Here is a 17,088-nt window from a genome sequence, read left to right on the forward strand (position 1 = left end):
CAACTTGTTTTTCTAAGTTACACCAACTTAGAACTAGTCAAAATTAGTACATTGAAATGACTTGTACAGATAATTTTATAATAATTAAAATTTAAAGCGACCAAGAGTTTATTATGTATGTTTATAATGTGTATGTATTTTAAAATATCTCTAACTTTTAGATGCAGACACAAAGTATTCACATGATTGAACATGTTTTCTGTGGATGCGTCTGTGGATTATTATCACAGCTTTTACAAAACACTTCGCGGAAATCTATTAAACTTAAACCTCTCAGAAAATGATTAAACAGACAAGTGCATTTAATGAAAATCACCATCCCACAGGCTGACCTCACACACACAGAACGGAAACTAATACATTTAGGCAACTTAAAATGCTTTTTTTTATCAAACTCAACATTTTAACTGCTTTTTACTTTTAAATCTACGGTTTGGTTGTGTAGAAATACAAAATATATTTGTTTAAAACCTGACCTGTGTGTTCTCAGCTATCCTCTCGTTGCCTGTAATCTGATTTGTTTTACAATGGGTTCTTTGTAAATTAGAGAGACTGAAAGAAACATTTGTGAATGTGGGGCAATCTAACTCATTGATATCACGAGAAACTTCACAAGAGCACGAGACGCAGTCTGATTCCGTACATTCAACTCTTCACTTTTTGATTTAATATTCTGACAGCTTTAGTGGACACATAAAACCTTAATACACCATAACACCTCTGCCAAGAATTTTACGTGGACCTGATCGACTGAGAACTTTCTGCAGAAGTGGATCTATCCATGGCCATCATGGTCTTGTTGAGATGTACGATTATCTTGGCTACACAACTTTCAATGGGGACAGCTGGGCAAGGAGGACAAGAAACGGAACAGAGTCTCTCGATATACACATTTGGGACATTGTTCAGCTCCATCCCAAACATCAAACATAATGAAGAACTTGAGAGAATTGACTATGATGAAAACGTCAAAGATGTTTTTCTAGGTGAGTCTTTTAACAAAGACGTGTTGTCGAAGGCTTCATACTTTGCGGCTGATTATTCTCCAGGAAATGTTGCTGAGTCTGAATGTAATGAAATCAATTGTGATGATGAGAATCTTGCACGTAAGGCTCCTGTGATGGATATCACTGGAAGTGGTGATAAAATACCTGGGTTAAATAAGATGAAGCGTGATGGTTTGGATAACACTGCTTCGGTTGATAGCTCTGATGTTGACCCTGTGGTCACCACACGTCTGGGACGAGTTCGCGGTCTAACTTTAGATAAAGCTTATGTGTTTTCTGGGATTCCGTATGCGGACCCTCCAGTGGGGGTCAAACGCTGGGCGTCTCCTTCACCTGTGTCCTCTTGGAAATACATATATGATGCCACGTTTCCCCGTCCTGCATGCATGCAGGTATGCGCTGGAGAGTCATTTCAGTCGTGTCCTACTAAGGTATGTTATATTCGATCATTTTCTTAGATGGTTTTCTTTCAAAATCATTTACCAATCAAAAAACATCACTGTGAAGACTCAGCCAATCAAAGTGTACAAAACACTTATACACAAAACGCATTCAACTGTATTTACCCCACAAATAAACGTCTTCACAAAACTCATCCTCTGTTTCTTTCCTTTTTAACAGGTTAGCGAGGACTGTCTATATCTCAATGTGTTTGTCCCATTAAGTGTCAATTTATCATCACCAATAGTGACATCACTCCCAGTGATGGTGTGGATTCACGGTGGTGACTTCATCGCTGGCTCCGCCTCCAAACCCTTGTACGATGGACGCTTTATCAGTAACTATAGCAACACAGTGGTTGTAAACATAGAGTATCGTCTTGGTAAGGTTGATGTTTTATTTTACACATTGTTACAAAAGTACATTCTTGTGTAGATCGTAAAATATGGGCCATTTTTAGGTGCATTTGGGTTCTTAGTCACGGGAAAAGATCCAGAGAGCTCTGCAGTTGGGAATTATGGGATTCTAGACCAGCAGGCAGCCTTGCTCTGGGTCCAAGAAAACATTGCTGCTTTTGGAGGAGACCCAAATAAGGTGTTTAAGGGGCTGGGGGTGGACTAATGACGACAGCGTGGAAATGTAGTTATTTATATATATAATGTACATAAATTTGTGTGTGTGTAGGTGACTCTCTTTGGCGAGAGCGCCGGAGCCCAATCGGTGTGTCTTCATCTAATGATGCAGAACAGCGAGTCTTTGTTTAGACATGCAGCCGTACAGAGTTTACCATTCTCTATACCATTAAAAACAAGGTAATATACAAATAACACACTTTTAGTTATTTAACAGTAAAGGTTCCTCACTCATAAACTGTCAGAAATGCACATCAAAGGTACTTGGTACTCAATGTACATACCTAAATGGTACATTAGGATGTTTTGCTGTCTCTGCGACAGGTATTGTACCTTTTTTCTGACAGTGTAGATTATGCCAAATAAAATATTCTGTATATAATTAGAAATATGTATATCCCTTACACTAAGGAATAACACTTTACAGTGAGGTTGTATTTGTTAACATGAGCTGACATTTTTTTGACATGTATGTTCATTGTGCGTTACACTTAAAGTCAACTGTGTTGTTAATTGTTAGTAAGCTAGTTATGTTTTGTAAGCTAATTCATAACTCATGTTAGAAAATACAACCTTGATGTTGTGTCTTGATGTTTAATTGTTTAAGAGTATTTGGGCAATTCCAGCGTTATGGACGTGACATTTTACGTCGTGGACGTGACATAAAAATGTCAGTCTATGCAAAAAAAGGGAAATAAACATCCGTTTTGGATGTGACAAAAAAAGGACATGGTTTTTTGGAGAGGATAAACTTTGTAGGATTTCAGTAAAATAAAATGCACAATCCTTTAGCAATAATACCCAATGAATGGAGAAGGGATGCCTCTTTATGGAACATAAATAGTTATTTTGTTTTAATTTTCATGTGTCCATTTATCAGGAATATGTAGCGTTATGGATGTGACAATCCTGAAAATGGCTCTTACCTCACTATGAAGAATCATGCACTAAAATAAAACATGCTTTATGAAAAATGCTTTACAAATTTAAATAGAGATCTCACATGGGTATTTGAACCACCAAATGTTAAACTCTGTGCTGTAAGCCTGTTACCATAGTAAAAAACGTTCATATTTTTCTGGTAAGGTTGACATTTTCACGAAATTGCCCATTTTAATGCTTGTTTTGTCTTATTTTAAGTCATTGTTGAGAAATACTGTTATAAATACTGTTTGAATGAGCTATTTTTATCTAAATAACCGCGGGTCCCCTTGCATGGAATTCACCATGTTATTTCTACAGTAGTCCTATAAACGGACGAACGCACGTTTTGTAAATACGTTATCTCCTTCAGCAAAGAAGTGAAACGTGACAACTTCTTTGTTCTGTGTCAGCCACCATAGTGCTTCGAAAGGGAGGGTTTGGAGTGAGACGTTGGTTGTAATTTGCAACCTCACCGCTACACTGGACCTTTAAAATTATCTTAATGGTATATCGCAATCAAATGCATTTTAGGTTGGATGCTATGAAACTGGGTTGGGATTTTGCTAAACTGACAAACTGCTCAGTATTTGATCTGGCTTGCCTGCGGTCCCTCAGTGCTCGTGATGTTCTCAACGCCCAGGTTAAATCAGGTACGCACCAAAGTAAAGTTAAATCCAACAAATAAAGTAACATTGTACTCAAACAGTGACACAAATAAATCCTTATGTTGACCTTTTGAAGGTAAGATCATAAACCCCTTCTGCTTCCTGGAAGCCTTTGAGACCTGGGGGCCATTCATTGACGGAGAGCTGATCCAGGAACAGCCAATCACAGCCTTCCGAAAAGGCCATTGGCAAAGTTACAAGCCCCTTATACTAGGTTTGTCCTATCTAGATTTAAATTTGAATGACCTGCTGTTTTTAAGTTTTGATCTAACAATGTTGTTTGGTTGTCCCGTAGGTACGACCTCTGAGGAAGGTGTGATCTTTGTTTATGGCATTTTTAATAAATCTGTGTCAATGCTGGAAATTGTGCTGTACACGGCGGCTATTTTTAAGCAACACACATTTAAAATTCTGCACAAATACATCCCATTCTACCGAAACCTGGATAAACGGGTCATGCTTTCACAGGTAAGACATCATCATACTATGCACTATTAAATCTTTTCCAAACACTTTAAAACTCAACGTCCTGCCCTGTTTTGCAGATTGTAACAGATTACATGTTTCTGTGTCCGACCCGATGGTCTGCCCGTTCTGGAGTGAGCATCGGTGGATCGGTCTGGATGTATGTATTTGACCATCCACCGTCTGATGACAGCATATGGGAGAATCTTACGTTTTGCTTTAATCACACTTGTCATGGAGCAGAACTTCCCTTTCTGTTTGACTCCGCCCCTAGCACTAACCTCACACTTACACCTCAAGAGACCCTCTTAGCCAATCAGATGGCATGTTACTGGGGAGCATTCGCCCACGCAGGGGACCCAAATTCACAGGGGGAGCAGACATCCTTCTGCAGAGAGCAGAGGCTTCCTGTTTGGCCAAAATACACATTCACTGAGGGCTGGTCCATCCTCAACCTGACTCTACACTCACACCCACAGCATGGAAACAGAGACCATTTCTGTGATTTTTGGGACAGGTTGGACATTTATTGAGGACTGGAGATTTGGGACTGGGTGAAGGATGCACAACATCATGGTCCTGTCCAAATGAAAAGTGTGACAATTAAATAGTAACACACAGCTATCAAGCTAATTGAGCAATTTTCTTATTTCCTTATCGCAGTTTATTAACAAGCTATCTTTTCTTTTCTGTAGTCCATACTATTATTAATGTGACTTCTTTTGTAAATAAACATGGCATACTTTTAATAATAAAATGAGCTGTATAGTTCTAGGGATAGTTCCCAAAAAAATCCAAGATTCTATAATTATTTATTTGCCCTCATGTGGTTTCAAACCGTTGTATGAACATAAAACCACCGAGACATTTTTTCAAAATATCCACAGAAAAAAAAGAGTTGTATACAGGTTTTGAATGACATGAGAGTGAATGAATAGTGACAAAATATTGGTTTTTGGGTGAACTATTTAATTCAGAGAACAAATAACATACTATTTTTCAGAAATAAAGCAATTTTGTAGTTCAGTGTTTTTAGATATTTAACAAAGATTATCACGTATATTCAATTGAATACAGAAAAAGTATGTGGACGCTTTGGCTCTTTAAAGACTAAAAATGTCTCTGTACAAGAAACCAACTAAATGTTATATTTGTAACAAAATGTTTAACCAAGTGGCAGTTATTTTCAAGAAAGCTCAAGCACATTTAAATAATCACAAATTTATTTTCTATACAATATTTTTCAGTTTAAAAAAATATAATAATAGACATTATGAAGAGAAAAAAAACTAGTCAGTCATCAATTTGAAATTTATCTGAAATATCCTACATTTTGAAATATATATGAAACTTTGCATGAACTAAGCTTGCATGTGCAGTACAGGTCATATATTTGTTGTTTCAATAGTCTGAAAGATGCAGGTTTTCTGTCTCTCCTTCTTCATCCTCAGAGCTAGTGGAAGGGTGGGAGAGTAGTGGAGTGCGGGTGTGTAGAATCGCCCCTATACATAAAAGTCTGTTTAAACACTGTAACACAGAAACGACCAGCTGTTGTTTACTACTGACTGACTCTAAACACACCGGAAGTGTTGAACCTTCATTAAACCTGAACTTGAGCTCTGAGCGTTTGGATAAATCTTGCACATTAGTCATTTCCTTAAGTTCACTTAAGAGATGTGTTTGGGCATCTAGGAAGCGTCTGCGAGAGAACAAAGTTCTAGGCACACACAGTAAAGCCTCTGCCAACAGTCTACAGCTCTCTGAGTCACCATGGTTACGGGCATTCAACAGGAAGTGATGCAACAAGAACTCAAAAGTGCCGCCAATAGGAATCACTCCACCAGCTCTCATAATTCTATCCCAAAAGCCCTGAGATGAAAGAAAGCTTTGCGGTAGGTCCAAATCGGAACGCTGGGACTGGCTTGAAACCAGAACAGAGCTTTCACAATTTTCCTGAGTCTCACGGATGTTGTCAGTTTCAGAATTTGTGTATTCATTTAGCTGTTTTTGTGTACTAATGATGGACTGACAGAGATGTTCCAGAAGTGTAAATACTCCTCGGCTCACGCACACAATCTGGTCGAGGAGTCCCGGCGCAGGTCCACATAAAACAAGTGTGTGTATTTGAGGCACACATTGCGAGAAAGTTCCCAGACAAGCGTAGCGATGTCCACCCAGCTGAACACGGCTACAGAACTTAAGCATCAGGAGGTGTTGTAGCGATGGATGAGGGACTGTCTCTGTACCACTGATGCGACAAAGCAAATCCAGCTGAGCCGAGTCGACACACTCCAGCAGAGCGATGTGGTTCAGCCTAGCCCACTGCAACACGCTTTCTGGCTGTTTCACAGATGACAATAACACACGCACCTGTAACTGTAACACACTAGCTAACTTCTGTTCCAAGGCTTGATCTATACGGGACAGCCAGTCATGTTGAACACACAGTGATATATTGTTGCTCGCTGCAATGAGGCAGAATCCAAGACTTTCATGTATAATAAGAGCTTTGGCCGATCCATTCGGGTCTGTCCACACGGACCAATCACGAGTCACAACCAACCCTTCGATCACCTCTGAACATCCAATTGAAAGGCCTGTCACTGTCGTATGCAACTGAGAGATATGTGAATGAAGGAATGTTATTGTTTTGACAGCATCTTGACCTTGGCTCACTTTGTGGTAGAATTCACATAGAACACGTTTCAATATATCAACCTGTCCAATGCCCAGTCTTCCAGCAATATACCCACCAACCAACAAATCAAGAATGCTGCTTGATTTGTATCCATGGCGACTACAATAGAAATAGGCATTTGGGAGGATTTTGTGTGTTATGATATCATCAAACTCCTTATAGCTGAATGCCAGCAGCCGATGAGCTAGATTTCTAATATAAGGAGCGGTAGATTGTCCTATGCCATGTTTGTCCGCCGAGTTCTGAATTCCACGCAGCAACGCGGCCAGCAGGAGAATAAATGACTTTGTGCCATCCGCAGTAACTTGAGAATGTGCACTCACACAGTCCAACACCATCCTAAAGGACAAACATGACAAATATATCATTTTCATATAAATAAATCATTTTGATAAGTTTTGATGTTTAAATAGGAATACATCTGGAGCTTTCAGTATTTTCCTATTTTGGGAAGTGTATACATAGAAAGTGTATAAGATTAATTAACACAAAAAGGATGTTTTTTTCTATTTACCTGGCCATTGGGTGCTCCAGGTGTAGTGTGTTGAGAATTCGTTGTCCATGTCTGGTTATGATTATTTCTCCAGTGTCTCGTGTGAGCAGCACACTTCCACCTTCAGGACCGACACAACGCCGCACCACACACTCCAAAACCCCCACCACACTGAGAGACTGCTGCAGCGATACACACTCTTCATGCATCTACAACACACAACGTTTGTGTTTATACAGCATTTGTTGACTTCCAATAGACCCTTAAACTATACAAACTGTTTATTACTTCATACTGAATTCTATCCCTCACATACAAACCTAACCCTCACACAAAGCTTTTTGCATTAAACAAATAATAAATGTCAAATAAGCATCATGTTTAACAATCAATTATTACACTATTTCCTTTCCCGTGGGAACATTTGCTCCATTTGGCTCCAGTATTTAAAACGACGAAACTTGTGTAGTTGTAGAGGTTTATTTTAAGATGATATAGATAACTGTGCCATTCAAGCAGTTGCATAAATACCGGACAAAACGACTCATTGATATTCGTCAGATTTGTATAATCCTACAAATCAAATATCTTTTTATTAAACGGAAAAATGAATTCAAATCAAACGTGCGCATTTCCGAATATACAAAAACACCAATACACAACGTTTATATATCTTAAAGCGGTAAATGTAAGCATTAAACTTTATAAAACAATGCTATATGATATACCATCTAATCTGTTGCCCATCGTCGAGCTTCGTGCAGTATCCAAGCGACGCTCTTCTTCTACGTCACGTGTTTCTCCCTAAGCACAGTTCAATATACTGACATCTAGCGGAGACATGCTGGAGGTGCAATAAAATAAACATTCACATGTTTTAGCTTCTTAAATGTTATATATTTATATATATATATTTCTACTACATACGTATACGTATCAGCCTGGCCAATATATATATATATATATATATATATATATATATATATCCTGTGTGTTTTTATAACTATAATTTAATACACATATTAAATGTACTTTTGCCATAAAAACATGGCTTTTTGACATCTTCTAATCAATTAATGTAACCTTTTGAAATCAAACATAGAAACTGTTCTCAAGTTATTAGAAATCTGATATCATTATCAGCTGAACACTTTACTTATTTTCTTTATGCAGCCGATGGATTTAGTTTTTTAAAGCAGTTGTGTGTCAATCCGATTCTTATGTTTTCTTCTCAGTTTATAAAGATAAACAATATCCATGCCTTAATACATTTATGCATTCGGCAGATGCCTTTTTTTAAACTCATTTACAATCCATTCAATCTTAACATTTTCATCAGTATGTATGTTCATTGGGGATCAAATCCATGACCTTTACATCGCTAGCACAATGTCCTACCAACTAAGCGACAAGTACACTAACACATTAATATATCATCCCATTTAAAAAAAAATCTTTGTCATAATGTCCACCTGGTACCGCCCACTGCTGCATGCCAATTGGATTGTTTCCTCTCTCTTGTTCTCTCTTTTCATCGGATGTGCCTTCACATCATTCATACAATCATATGTTCTTTCTTTTTGTTGGCTCTCACCAACACAGACAAGACATCTATCTCCACTATTACTTGTTTTTCTTTCCGTTTTGAAGAGTTTTTTTCTTGAAATTCACCTATTTTAACAATCCCCCCAGTGCACTTCTCAGAACTGCAGGTAAGAATTTTGCTTTCTTCTTAAATTAATAATGTGCGTGTGTGTGTAATTCTTTACAAGTCTTAATTTATTTATAAACCTTTTCTAAATAATCAGCTTTTGCGTGCATGCAAGTGAGTTGTGTCAAATGATTATTTATTTATTTAATAACTGCATGAACGTGTTAAAGGAACACTTATTATGTGGTATATCAGATTTCAATAGCAGAATGGTTGGTTTGGCTATAGGTTTATCACTGTTTGTGTTTATATGTGCATGTTTTTATTTGTACTGCATATTCAGGTATAAGTTAAAGTCAGCAGTATTTCTCTGGGGTATCAATGTCGCTGGCTCTCTGTGTCTCATTTCACTGTAAATAGAGAGGAAATCAATAAGTCTCTACTCAGCATTTCTCAAAATAATCCCAAGGTCAAGGAGCATCATGTCACCTGCTGTGTGCACTGAATATGAACTGTGTCTTTACACCTTGAGTTAACGAGTTCCCGATACAGCAGCAAATCTTTGTTACAAATCCCCAGAATGCACGAGGGCAAGTTGGATGCTCTGCAGGCCGGTCCTACCTCGTCCACATCACCCACTCAAAAGCAGAATGGACCGCGGATACTCGGACCCACGATGTCTTCACCCACTGCGGTTCATCCACAGAGCACAGCCACGGAGCGATCTTTTCCTAGCATCCGAAGCAAGTTTTTAAATGAGCTCCATAAAGTGCATTGTGAGTATCAACATTTTCACATCCGTGTTCACACACGCACTCACCTGTTCATTTAATTTCTGTCTCTGTGTGTTGTGTGTCAGTGCCATCCTGGGCTCCGGTGACACTCGGCTTCCTCGCGGTCCTCCTCATAATCACCTGCATCCTGTGTGTCTGTAAAAAGTTCATATTTAAGAAAAAGAAAGATAAAGGTGGGAAAGAGAAAAGTGACAAAGAGGGCATCAACATGTCAGATGTGAAAGACGAGGGAATGAAACAGGTACAGACTGTCAGAGGAAAGTGTAACGCATGTGCATCAGATGTTATTTTGTATTTAAGTTACGCAGATGTACCGTTTGCTATCAGCTAGTGCGGTGGTAAAATATTATGAATATTTTCAGGCTGTCTGTCCTGGCACTGATTCTGATTCCCAGGAGGAGAAAACAGAGTCGAAAAAGACTGCAAAGCTTGGAAAACTGCTTTACACCCTTGACTACAACTTTACTGACAGTGCGGTATGAATACAAATCAGTGACCTGTGTTAATCCACTCATCACTTCCATGTTAATGAGAAAAACTTTGTTAATGTTTTGGCATGAACTGGAGAAATTTATAAATAAGAAACAAGTATGCTTACTTATTTAATAGCTGCTGATCTGTTAATTTCATATATTTTTTTAGTTAATTGTAGGTGTGATTCAGGCTGAAGGCCTTGCTGCTATGGACATGAGTGGCACCTCAGATCCATACGTGAAAGTTTACCTCCTCCCAGACAAGAAGAAGAAGTTTGAGACTAAAGTTCACCGTAAAACCTTAGATCCCACGTTCAATGAACATTTTAATTTTAAGGTAACACTTGACATATCAACCTAACTTAATCATTTGACATAATATATTTACTCTCCTAAACTAATACTAAACTAATAACATTTAAAGAGACATTTTGATGAATGCAGTGCTTTATAAAATGTACAAAGACAATACACCATAAGTTCCAGACAGTATAATAACTAATCGGTCGATAGGACTTGATTTATAGTGCTTTAATGCTAATCTTTAGTAAATTATACAAGTGTCAGTGAAGGGACCACAACATACAGATTCCCAATTTCCAATCTGACACAAGGACAAGACGCATGCATTTGCATTGTAAAAAAATATTTGATCCAGCTTATTGTTTTCGATTTATCACGAATGATTGACTATTTTGAAAAAATCGATCGCTGGATCATTTAATTAGTATGTTTCTATCAGTGTATTATAAATCTTTTTTCCAGTTTGAGCCATTCATCAGAATGGGACACTTTGCTTACAGGTTCCATACGCAGAGCTTGGTGGAAAGACGTTGGTCATGACTGTGTATGACTTTGACCGCTTCTCCAAACATGATGCTATTGGTGACGTGAGGGTGCAGATGAATAAGGTGGACTTCAGTCATCTGACGGAGGAATGGAGAGACCTTCAGAAAGCTGAGAAAGAGGAGGTAAGAGAGAATTTTGAAAAACATGAAAAATGGAAAGTTTGCATCCCTTGGTAAAAAGAAATGTGTGATAATAAGATGCCAAGCACCTATATGATGCTTAACTTTAAGCAAGACTAACATGGTAAACCAGCTTTACACAAAACATTTTAGTTGACCAGAACAGTTGGCACCAGATAGGCACGCAAAAAAAATCATTTATTCATTCACCCGCATGCCATTCAATATTATGTATCACTCTTTCTTCAGTGGAACACAAAAGATAATATTTTGAGAAACGTCCCAGTGGTTTCATGTTCATATAATGGAAGTCAATTAGGTGTTGTTTGCTTCCAAACGTTCTTCAAAATATCTTCTTTTTTGTAATGACATGAGGGTGAGTAAATGATGAACAGTGTTTTTGGGTGAACTACCACTTTAACCAGGATAGGATATAACAAAGTAGGTAGTAGTTTGCCTTTGGCAAGGTCACTTTTAAGTTGTGAAAAAAGTTGCAGAAAGTTGCTGATTTTGAGAAAAGAAGTGAAATAATAACTTGTCCTTGTGACTGACTCAACAGCAAGAGCGTTTGGGTGATATCTGCTTGTCACTACGTTACGTCCCCACTGCAGGAAAACTCACTGTTGTTGTTCTGGAGGCCAAAAACCTCAAAAAAATGGATGTGGGCGGTCTATCTGGTGAGTTTAAAAGTGCAATATTATTTTAAAGTAACAGGAAAAAGAGGCATACATAGGGTATATTTTATCACAAGCGCAAATTCCTGCATTGAATTATCTCCTGTGGATTACAGACCCCTATGTGAAAATCCACCTGATGCAGAACGGCAAAAGACTGAAGAAAAAGAAAACTACAACTAAGAAAAACACACTGAACCCGTATTACAATGAATCATTTAGCTTTGAAGTTCTGTCGGAGCAGATTCAGGTAAGGTTTTTATATTCAAGTATAAATCTTAGCACATCATTGGTGCCTAACCAGCCTTTTCATCTCTTAGAAAGTGCAGGTTGTGGTGACAGTGTTGGACTATGACAAAATCGGAAAAAATGATGCCATTGGAAAGATCTTTGTTGGAATGAACAGCTCAGGAACTGAGCAACGCCATTGGTTGGATATGTTGGCCAATCCGCGAAGACCCATCGCCCAATGGCACGCACTCAAACCAGAGGAAGATGTGAATGCTGAACTGTCGAAGAAATGAAATGATTACATATTGGGAGTATGAGCATCTGGTCAATTAAATATGCGGCAATTTTATTTCATTCGTGATGTGTAGGAGAGGGGTTGAGAAGTACGGTACACCCTGTAAATCTGTTCATGCATTGATAAATTATTCATCAGAACCAAATGAATATTCAATGTCTCAAGATGCACAGCATGTGCACACTGTGAAGACACATACTGTAACAAATGGTTTTGAAAGAGCAACTGCAACCCGTTTAACTTCTGTCATGTGAAGTGGAATATTTAGTGGGTAACTATAGAGGCGAAAGAGGAATAATTAAAATTTATTAAAAAATAAATAAAGTGCACAATTACTGGTAACACTTTATATTAAGGTTCCCTTCATAAAGCATTTATAAATGTTTTCATTAATGATTAATAAGCTATTTACAAATGCATTATAAAGCAGTTATAACTGCATGAATAAAAAGGGGGATTCTAACGAAATACCTGCCAAATAGGGAACTATTTTTAACTCACGTGTTATAAATGCTTAATAAGCCTATTTATTCATTATTTATTTTCCTCCAAAGCAGATTCATTATTTTCTTGATGTTGTTTGCAAAATAGCTTTTCAGACGGGAGACTTTAGGGTGTTATGTTGGTTTTTATTGTATATTTCATATCTTATGTCACTTTTCAAACCATGTTGCTTACCTGATCCGATTCAGAATGTTTTACGGTCGCCTCCAGAATGCCTCCAGATTATGATGCTTATCCAAAGCAGTTTTTCTTGCTTACCAAGATAAGATAATCAAACTTATCATCAATTTTTAACACTTAGTGTTGTTGTAAACTTGTTTGTTTATGAAGTTTTATCAATGATCCAATTACTTCCAATAGTTAATCAAAAGCAGAAAACATGTATTTGGTATGTATTGTAGAAACAGAAAGCATGATCACAAGGCTACATCTCTGGGAATCATACATTTAGAAGTATTGACAGCCCTGAAAGTGTACTTTAAAGAACGGGGGATGAATGTGAACTTGAAGTTTCACATTTGTTAAGCATTTTCAACATGCAGGTTAAAAATGGCTCACTGTTTGTCATTTTGTTAGAATCCCTTCTCATTTATGCAGTTATAACTGCTTTATAATGCATTTGTAAATGACTTAATAGTCATTAATGAACCCATTTACAAATGCTTTATAAAGGGAACCTTAATGTAAAGTGCTACCCAATTACTTACATGTTATTCTACAGGGTTAACAAGATCTTTATTCAAAACCACTGTTTTGTACATAAATATAGAAATAAACATGTTAGAGGGCCACATTTGATTGTTATAAACTTTATCTCTATAAATGTACAGATACTGGCTATATCATACTAGCATATGCTGCTGGAGTCGTAGGGTACAAGCTATTCAGGAATTTGCAATATCACATATTTCTTGTAAAACTGGCAAGTTCAAAGAATACAATATCACTTACATCACATATTTAAATAACAATTATAGAATGCAATAAACACACACACACAAACATGCACACAAGAGGTTTCAGTGTTCAAAGGCTAAAGTGTTCACTTTCCAGCAGTGGATCTGTAAATTCATCCGTATTCTGTAACACAGAAATCAGATATTTTTTTGTATTTGTAATATCTTATCTTAATATCTTGTAAGATCTTGCAGTGTGATGATGTTTGTGAAAATGTTTTATTGTTGTAAGTACCTGCATTACTCTGCTGTAGTCTTGTCTGTAGGGGGCGCTGGAACACTTCAGACCTCTCCAAACAAGAAAGATTGTGTATGTGGCCGCAAATATGCACTGGAGGATGAACAGAATACAGCTGCCCTTGACCACATATACACCTATACGCTGAGAGAGAGAGAGATAGATAGAGAGAGAGAGAGAGAGAGAGTATAAAGTGTCATTTGTCCTGTGAATTTCAGCGGTTTATTCTACCCTTCAGCATCTTTGTACATACACACAGAAATAGTGATGTATCACAACACGCTTTGATAACAACGCACACCTGCTGAGTAGTGACGTCTCCAAGTGCTGTGGACTTCAGTGTGTAGGTGATGAAAGAAGAGATTCCAAACAGCAGACTGAGAATGTTCAGACCCATCAGAAACATGACCTACAATGCAACCATACAGAAACCCCAAAAAGTACTTTGTATCATTATACAGTTTATAAAATAAAAAGATGTTCCAATTTTTAAGGAAATTGTTTAAATAAAAAATTGATTTGCCTGGTTTCAAAGGATATAACTTATTTGGTTAACTAAAAATTTAACAACAACAGTTGTTACAACAGTGTATCCTTCAAATCATTTGAAGGAGGTAAAACTGAAAACTCACTTTGATCTTTTTTGGTTTCCTCTGTACGTCGATTGCAAGTGAACCAGTGGCAAGATACTGGAAACACAAACACAGACACAAATAATTTGGTTAATATGGGGACATCTTAATAGCATCAGGAATAAACTTGGGTCATCACCTTGATCTTTCTGTGTTGTTGAAAATAAACTTGAAATCCAAAAATTTAACTGGAGAACTTACAAGCAGGGCACACCAGACGGGTGCTGTCATAGACACAGAGCATCTGAAACCCAAACACGTATAAGAAATGGTGGAGAGAACACTGGAGACAGCACTTAAAATCTGAACAACCTGAAAGACAGAGAGAGACACAGCCTTAGATGATATATTTTATATTATATAATATCTTACATACTGCACACTATTCATACGGTTTTTGTATGACCTGCATATTTAACTTCGAAGAAGAAGAATTGTGTTTACTCAGACACACATAAACTTGTGAGGTTCTGGGTTATTCATGTCTTCTGGTTTATTTAAGAAAGTTAAACTAGAGTTAACCTCTCACCCCGGCCAGGAGGAGACGTGTGCTGACCACTGTCCCAAACCAGCGGACCAGTCTGGCTTCCTTGAGCTCTGCAGATGTGGAGACTGCGAGTGAGCGGATCTGGGGGCGTTCCTTGAAGAACACCTGATAGAGCCCTTCCTGAAACATGTTCTGAGTCATCTAAACAAAAACGTCAAAATAGTGACCTCACAGGTAACCATGGCATCAAACGGATTCGTCACATATGCACAGATAAGGACCGGGACAACAACAAGAACATTAATCACAGTAACAGGGTTGAGTTTAATAAATGGAGTTATCACTACAGATTATTGAAATATTAATTTAATATTGATTTATATTCCTGGCAAGCTTTACATACAGCATAAATAATGTGTTCACAATACACCTTTTTGCAAAATCAAGTGGTAACAGAGCATGCAAAATGGAGGATACGGCTAATACAAATGAACTTAAGATAATTGTTCACACAAACTATTGTCAAAGTGTGTGATTTTAAGACATAACTGATTTACATACATACGTGTAGAGCAGTATAGATAACATTTACAATTATGGTTTATCACTAACATTTAGTCCGTAGTGATTAAAGTACAATAACATACATCTTACCTCTGGAAACCCTGACATCAGATATAAAAACACCCTTCCAAACCAAACCAACACAAGATAAAACAAACATAAGAAAACATACACAAATCAACTTTTAAAAGGAATTTGTCATCATGAAATAAAGATCAAAGTTCATTTGTTAACTCCTCCTTTAAGACTTGCCCAATAGGGAGAGTCCTGATCTGTGATTGGTCAAGATCTGGTAAAGATTGTACACTGTCTCAAATGAAAATGCTGTGTGAATGTTATTCTTTGTATGTTTAAAGGGATAGCAACCCCAAAAATTTTAATTTGGTCATTTTTTATTCTCCCTCAAGTTGTGGAAAACCTGTTCGTTCTGATGAACATAAAGTTATTTTGAATAATGTTAGTAACTGAGATTTCTGGAATATCATTGACTACCATATTAGGAAAAACTATTGTATCATTTTTTTGCTTTGTTGGACACAGGATATTATATTTTGAAGAATTTAGAATAGAAAACACTGGAAGACCTTTGACTACCATTGTTATTTTTCCTACTAGTCAATGACGTCCCAGAACATTCATTTGTTAACATTTTTCCAAATATCTCTGTGTTCAACAGAAATATATACAGGTTTGGAACTTCTAGAGAGGGAGTCATTTTTGTGTATCCCTTGTCTCTTTAACCTCCTTAATGTATATATCATTGTTTTAAAGGTCTACATATGTTACAATTAAGAAACAAACCAATATATATGATAAACGTAAATTCAAAACACTATATATGTATAGAGAGTAAAAACTAACAGCATTTTGGTGGTTTAATAAATATATGTAACTGCATATACTGTATGTAAGCTATGTAATAATAAAAGGCAAGGCAAGTTTATTTATATAGCACTTTTCATACACAAGGGGAATTCAAAGTGCTTTACATAAAATGATTGACAAAGAGAAATAAGACATATCTTTAAAATGCAAATACAGAGTGTATGTATATATAAACATGTTGAAATAAAAGTGCAGTTGATGTAAACCAGCACAGTGCTCAGGCTGTGAATGCACATCTAAACAAGTGTGTTTTTAATCTGGATTTAAAAGTAGCTACTGTTGGTGAACTTCTGATGTGGAAGCAGATTTCAGCTACAGGTGGTGAAATGGCTAAACGCTGACTCGCCTTGTTTTGAGTGAACCCTTGTTATCTCTTACTGACTCGATCCTAATGATCTGAGAAGTCTGTTT

General features: G+C 37.1%; 4 protein-coding genes across 5 annotated transcripts; 2 read left to right on the top strand and 2 right to left on the bottom strand.

Moving 5' to 3' along the window:
• The first annotated feature begins 150 nt into the window (after positions 1–150).
• Positions 151–5,160, top strand: si:dkey-30c15.17 (cAMP-regulated D2 protein). Its single transcript, XM_056765783.1, has 8 exons — positions 151–1,438; positions 1,629–1,830; positions 1,909–2,042; positions 2,133–2,260; positions 3,536–3,654; positions 3,746–3,883; positions 3,965–4,137; positions 4,215–5,160. The coding sequence occupies exons 1-8, from the start codon at positions 782–784 to the stop codon at positions 4,665–4,667; spliced, it is 2,004 nt and encodes a 667-aa protein (XP_056621761.1). The 5' UTR covers positions 151–781; the 3' UTR covers positions 4,668–5,160.
• A 145-nt stretch (positions 5,161–5,305) lies between these two features.
• On the bottom strand, positions 5,306–8,087 carry bbs10 (Bardet-Biedl syndrome 10). 2 transcript variants are annotated; one of them, XM_056765785.1, is made up of 3 exons: positions 8,054–8,087; positions 7,347–7,534; positions 5,306–7,171 (listed from the first exon to the last, which is right to left on the bottom strand). In XM_056765785.1, exons 1-3 carry the CDS (start codon positions 8,054–8,056, stop codon positions 5,536–5,538), a joined length of 1,827 nt encoding a protein of 608 aa, XP_056621763.1. In that variant the 5' UTR covers positions 8,057–8,087; the 3' UTR covers positions 5,306–5,535. The 2 variants fall into 2 exon arrangements, with proteins under 2 accessions (XP_056621763.1, XP_056621762.1); XM_056765784.1 differs by lacking the exon at positions 8,054–8,087 and adding an exon at positions 7,725–8,033.
• Positions 8,088–8,935: 848 nt separating this feature from the next.
• On the top strand, positions 8,936–12,409 carry syt1b (synaptotagmin Ib). The gene is made up of 9 exons (XM_056766256.1): positions 8,936–9,037; positions 9,556–9,752; positions 9,836–10,011; positions 10,133–10,246; positions 10,413–10,580; positions 11,047–11,214; positions 11,771–11,888; positions 12,002–12,135; positions 12,206–12,409. The coding sequence occupies exons 2-9, from the start codon at positions 9,557–9,559 to the stop codon at positions 12,407–12,409; spliced, it is 1,278 nt and encodes a 425-aa protein (XP_056622234.1). The 5' UTR covers positions 8,936–9,037; position 9,556.
• Positions 12,410–13,709: 1,300 nt separating this feature from the next.
• Positions 13,710–16,006, bottom strand: si:dkey-30c15.13 (uncharacterized protein LOC558731 homolog). The gene is made up of 7 exons (XM_056766750.1): positions 15,883–16,006; positions 15,271–15,429; positions 14,943–15,053; positions 14,742–14,798; positions 14,411–14,518; positions 14,107–14,253; positions 13,710–13,995 (listed from the first exon to the last, which is right to left on the bottom strand). The coding sequence occupies exons 1-7, from the start codon at positions 15,898–15,900 to the stop codon at positions 13,942–13,944; spliced, it is 654 nt and encodes a 217-aa protein (XP_056622728.1). The 5' UTR covers positions 15,901–16,006; the 3' UTR covers positions 13,710–13,941.
• Between the last annotated feature and the right edge of the window lie 1,082 nt (positions 16,007–17,088).

Source organism: Triplophysa dalaica, chromosome 14 (genome assembly GCF_015846415.1).
Source record: "Triplophysa dalaica isolate WHDGS20190420 chromosome 14, ASM1584641v1, whole genome shotgun sequence".
Lineage (NCBI taxonomy): Eukaryota > Metazoa > Chordata > Actinopteri > Cypriniformes > Nemacheilidae > Triplophysa > Triplophysa dalaica.